Below are 4,223 nucleotides of genomic sequence, written 5' to 3' on the forward strand. Positions count from 1 at the left end.
TCCTGCTCCCAGCCGGGAGCCACCGGCGGCTTGGGAAACGCTCCGGGGAGGACAAAGACATCATAAAACTCACCCAAACAAACAAAGAAACAAACTCACACCTGTACAGCAATAAACACCAAACAAACAGTGCAAAACGTTGGGAGAGCGGAATTGGATGTCACCTGGCTTAGGACATGGAGTAGCAGCACACCTGGGATAACTCAGCTGAATTAAATAAACCACCAAGCAGAAGACTTCTACTGTTGCACCATGAAATGAAAGACCTTGGGTTGGAGGTTTGTTTTGTTTTCAGAGATTAAAATGAAAAAAAAAAAGTAACTATAAATAAATTTTGTGACAATATATACAGATTTAAATAATTAACTTAAATATCTTACACCTACTCTTGCATAAAACTCTCCAGTAAAAGTGCACCATGTTTCTTTTCCCCAGAGATGTTCTGTTCTGCGTCTTCCCCTGTGCTGAGGTAGGTCTGAAGGGAGATGTCTCAGATTCTAGGAAGAAAATGTGTCACTGTCATTGTGGGAGATACTTTATTGCCTTTCTTTGTTCTTCCATTTTTGCTCAGGGCTATGTACATCCCGGGATAAATCCTGGATTCATAAGCATTGTAGTTGTTTGGCAGGAGAATCTCTTTGAATTTGCACTCATCATTGAAATGGGCCTGAAATGAAAAGGAAAGAATGAGAGGGAAGGAATTTTAAACATCAGGTGTGGAAATATTCTTGCTGCCAGGTGTAAGAAGGTGTGTTGTGGGCAAAGGTGCAGGTGAGCCCCCTCCACTTAGTAATCTTTTGAAGTGGCCTCTGAAGCTTCAAACAGGACTCAGGAGCCAGAGGATCAATTAGGGATGCTGTGCCTAGGCCAGGCACATAGATCTAAAGGTGGGAAGGACACCCATGGGAGGGACAGGGTCACCTGAACAGAGCTGAGGAGGGTAAGGACCAAGCCCAGTCCCATGGTCCTGCTCATTGAATTGCTCCTGGTTGTCCCACCAGCAATAAATTGCCTGAGAGGCTTCAGGAAATCCATAATACTGGCATTTTCCTATGTTGCTTGAGGAGAAAGAGACATTTTAAAGCCACTCATCATGGACAGTATTTTTTACTTCTTCAGATTTAAAATCAAAGGTAGGGTTTGGATAACTTAGGTCAATGGATCAGGAAAACAGATCTGGCAGCAGGCAGCCTTTCAGGGCTGTGGTTTCATTTGCAAGTACGTACAAAGAGGGACAGGCCTTGCAAGTGTCTTATCTGGAAAGGGACAAATGAACTCATCTCTTATCGTTGGGCAAAAACCTCAGGGCTTGTGAGAGAGGCCTCAGCCTGCCAAGCTGAACACTGCACTAGGGATTATTTTACCCAGGACACCAAGGCAGCAGTATCCCTAAGAAAGGATGCATTTTGGTGACTGATTCTGCCTGGCTCTAATACAAGGCACAATCCTCCACAGCAGGACCAATGGCACAGAAAATAATTCTGGATGCTTCATGCCTTCATGTGAACATGCCCCAGTTAACTCTGACTATTCCTCAGCCCAAGTTTCTTCACTTGGGGAGCATGACATGGGAAATTCATGGGTGAGAAAGGAGACTTTAAAACTATGACTTTAAAACTATGCTGATCACAGTCACTTGTACAGGGCTGAACTCAAAAGTAGGATGACAGCTGAACACGAGCAGAGATACACCCTGATGTTGTCCACCTCAAGTATATTGTACAAGATGTCTCTATCTTAAGATCCCACCTAAAAGAAGGTCTGTATTGTCTCCCTAATGGATCTTCCTTCTCTCAAGCAGAAGTTCAGACCCCAAGGATGCTGAACTGCCACGGGAAGTGTCTGTCTGTTCAAGAGCATTAACAAGGAGTGATCAATAGGTCACTGATTGATCACATCATAAAGGGTCACTCGTGGGGCCTGGCTGATCACAAGTCCAAGTGCCCTCTGAGAGATGGAGTGGTTGCCATGCCTGCCTAAGGCTGTTTGTACTCAGATATAACAAATATATGGACTAAGCCTGGCTTGTGCTCTTGCCACACAGGTGACTGATCTATTGGTCTGTGAGGCAGGCAAGATGAGCAGCCATGGTTGGGTGACTGCAGTTTTTATGTGAGAATCAAGGGAGTGTGATGCAGAAGAGGGGGTTTCACTCCTGAAGCTCAGTGAGCAGCATAACTGGGCAGCACACCTTCTGCTGGCAAGGCAGGAGGGGCTGCTCTGTGCTGCCCGACCCAGGAGGGGCAAGGATGGAGCTTGGGCAGCTTTTAGCACACATCTCACCCCAGCTGACCACCATCCCCTCCCCAGGCACACACTCGGTGGCTACTTACAGATCCATAGAGTTTGCCTTTGCTGTTCATGGCCACGAAGAGTCCGCTTTTGACACCAAATATGCTCACCACACCTCTTTCCACAGGAGAAATTTCCAGCAGACCTGCACAGGAGACACAGAAATCAGGGGGACAAAAGGGTGTGCCCTGGACTGTGTGGTGACAGTGCCATGTTCACCCACAGGATCCCCACATCCCAGTACTGCTGTGGGTGTCCACAGAGCCCCACACCCCACACCTCATACTCCACGTGCTGTCCTATGCCCCATACTGGGACCTCTCTTCTTTTAGCTAAGTATCTATTTTTATTTTGCCCCCCAGGCATCCTCTTGTGTAGGCAAGGTTAAAATAAGCCAGAGTGTGCTTAGGGCAAATGAAACATTTGTCATCATGCAGCTTATATCCCTGCTCCCGGATCTTATTGTTTCAGTTGCATATCAGAGCCATGGGGCCACGGGGTTAAGTCCCCAGCAGATGCTTTTCAAGTTTGGGGGCGAGCTGGGCTCACCCCGGCCCTTGCTCGGAGTGGGCGGCCCAGGGCGCTGCGGATCCTCCAGATGTTGAGGCAACCCCGACACCTGATGCCTGACGGCGGCAAGGGGACAGCGGGGCACTGAGCAGCGCCGACCAGCCCCTCCCGAACTCCCAGCGAGCTGCTCCGGAGCCCCCGATGGGTTCCGGAGCCCCCGATGAGGTCCGGAGCCCCCGATGGGGTCCGGAGCTCCCGATGGGGTCCAGAGCTCCCGATGGGTTCCGGAGCCCCCGATGAGGTCCAGAGCCCCGATAGGGTCCGGAGTTCCCGATGGGGTCCGGAGCTCCCGATGGGGTCCGGAGCCCCCGATGAGGTCCAGAGCCCCGATGGGGTCCGGAGCTCCCGATGGGGTCCGGAGCCCCCGATGGGGTCCGGAGCTCCCGATGGGGTCCGGAGCTCCCGATGAGGTCCAGAGCCCCGATAGGGTCCGGAGCTCCCGATGGGGTCCGGAGCTCCCGATGGGGTCCGTGGCCGCCGCGCTGCCCCGGGCTCCCGCCACCCTCGGGGGAGCCGAGGGGCGCAGCCCCGCGGTGCTGCCTGCGGCCGGACTTTTGAGGGAAGCTCGAGGTCTGCCATGCACCCACCCTCCTTTCGGGACATGCCCCTCTCCGGGGCAGCTCAGTCGCTCCCCTCCCGCAGACCTGCCCTCCGGCGATCCCGAAAGTCTCGCTCGCGGGGGTTGTCTCTGGCTTACTGTATCGATTCTCGCTGTGAATGCCATGGATGCGGCCGTCGGGCAGCACCTGGATGTGGAAGCCGATGCCCACGTTGCAGTAGAGGCGCCGCAGCCGCTTGATGCCCAGCAGGTAGTCGCCGTCGCGGGCGGCATCGCGGCGCTCGGCCGGGAGGCGAGCGACGGAGCGGGCGAAAAGCGCCGCGTCCCAGCGGCGCTGGCGGGGCCCGGCGGGGAGGCGACCCGGGGGCGAGCGGCCACGCACCGCCCCTGGCCACAGCAGCCCGAGGAGCAGCGCCGGGAGCAGCGCCGCGGGGAGAGGCATCCCGGCTTAGGGGCGGGTAGCCACGGGCCGGCCGCCGCTCGCTCCGAAAATGCGCTCCCACTTTATGCTGAGGTCAAAGAAGGGGAGGAAAAAAGAAAAAAAAAAAAGGAAAAAAAAAGAAAACCGACCAAAAGCCAAACAGAAAAAAAAAATTAAAAAAGGAGGAAAAAAGAAGACCAGAAAGCAGAGCGGAGAGGGAGGGAGGGAGGGAAGGAGCTTAGTGCTCAATCCCCTGAGGATCTGCGGTTTCCTTGGGCTGGCTGCATGGAGAGGAAATCCCGGGAGCAAGAGCTTCTGAACTTGATCTCAACTCCAGGAGTCTTGTCTGAAGTGCTGATCTTCTTCTATAGCTGCTCAGCC

At 53.4% G+C, this 4,223-nt stretch overlaps 1 protein-coding gene across 1 annotated transcript; it reads right to left on the minus strand.

The window, feature by feature from the left end:
- Positions 1-490: 490 nt before the first annotated feature.
- FGF4 (fibroblast growth factor 4) lies at positions 491-3,863 on the minus strand. Its single transcript, XM_066552750.1, has 3 exons — positions 3,560-3,863; positions 2,334-2,437; positions 491-667 (listed from the first exon to the last, which is right to left on the minus strand). Exons 1-3 carry the CDS (start codon positions 3,861-3,863, stop codon positions 491-493), a joined length of 585 nt encoding a protein of 194 aa, XP_066408847.1.
- Positions 3,864-4,223: the final 360 nt, after the last annotated feature.

Source organism: Molothrus aeneus, chromosome 6 (genome assembly GCF_037042795.1).
Source record: "Molothrus aeneus isolate 106 chromosome 6, BPBGC_Maene_1.0, whole genome shotgun sequence".
In the NCBI taxonomy this organism is placed as follows: domain Eukaryota; kingdom Metazoa; phylum Chordata; class Aves; order Passeriformes; family Icteridae; genus Molothrus; species Molothrus aeneus.

What these genes read in the sequence shown, in the direction of transcription:
- FGF4 (XM_066552750.1), bottom strand. Translation starts at nt 3,863, where the DNA reads ATGCCTCTCCCCGCGGCGCTGCTCCCGGCGCTGCTCCTCGGGCTGCTG. An exon ending in TCACAGCGAGAATCGATACA is followed by an intron (nt 2,438 to 3,559) that starts GTAAGCCAGAGA and finishes TCTCCTGTGCAG; the next exon opens with GTCTGCTGGAAATTTCTCCT. An exon ending in AAGGCAAACTCTATGGATCT is followed by an intron (nt 668 to 2,333) that starts GTAAGTAGCCAC and finishes TTTTCATTTCAG; the next exon opens with GCCCATTTCAATGATGAGTG.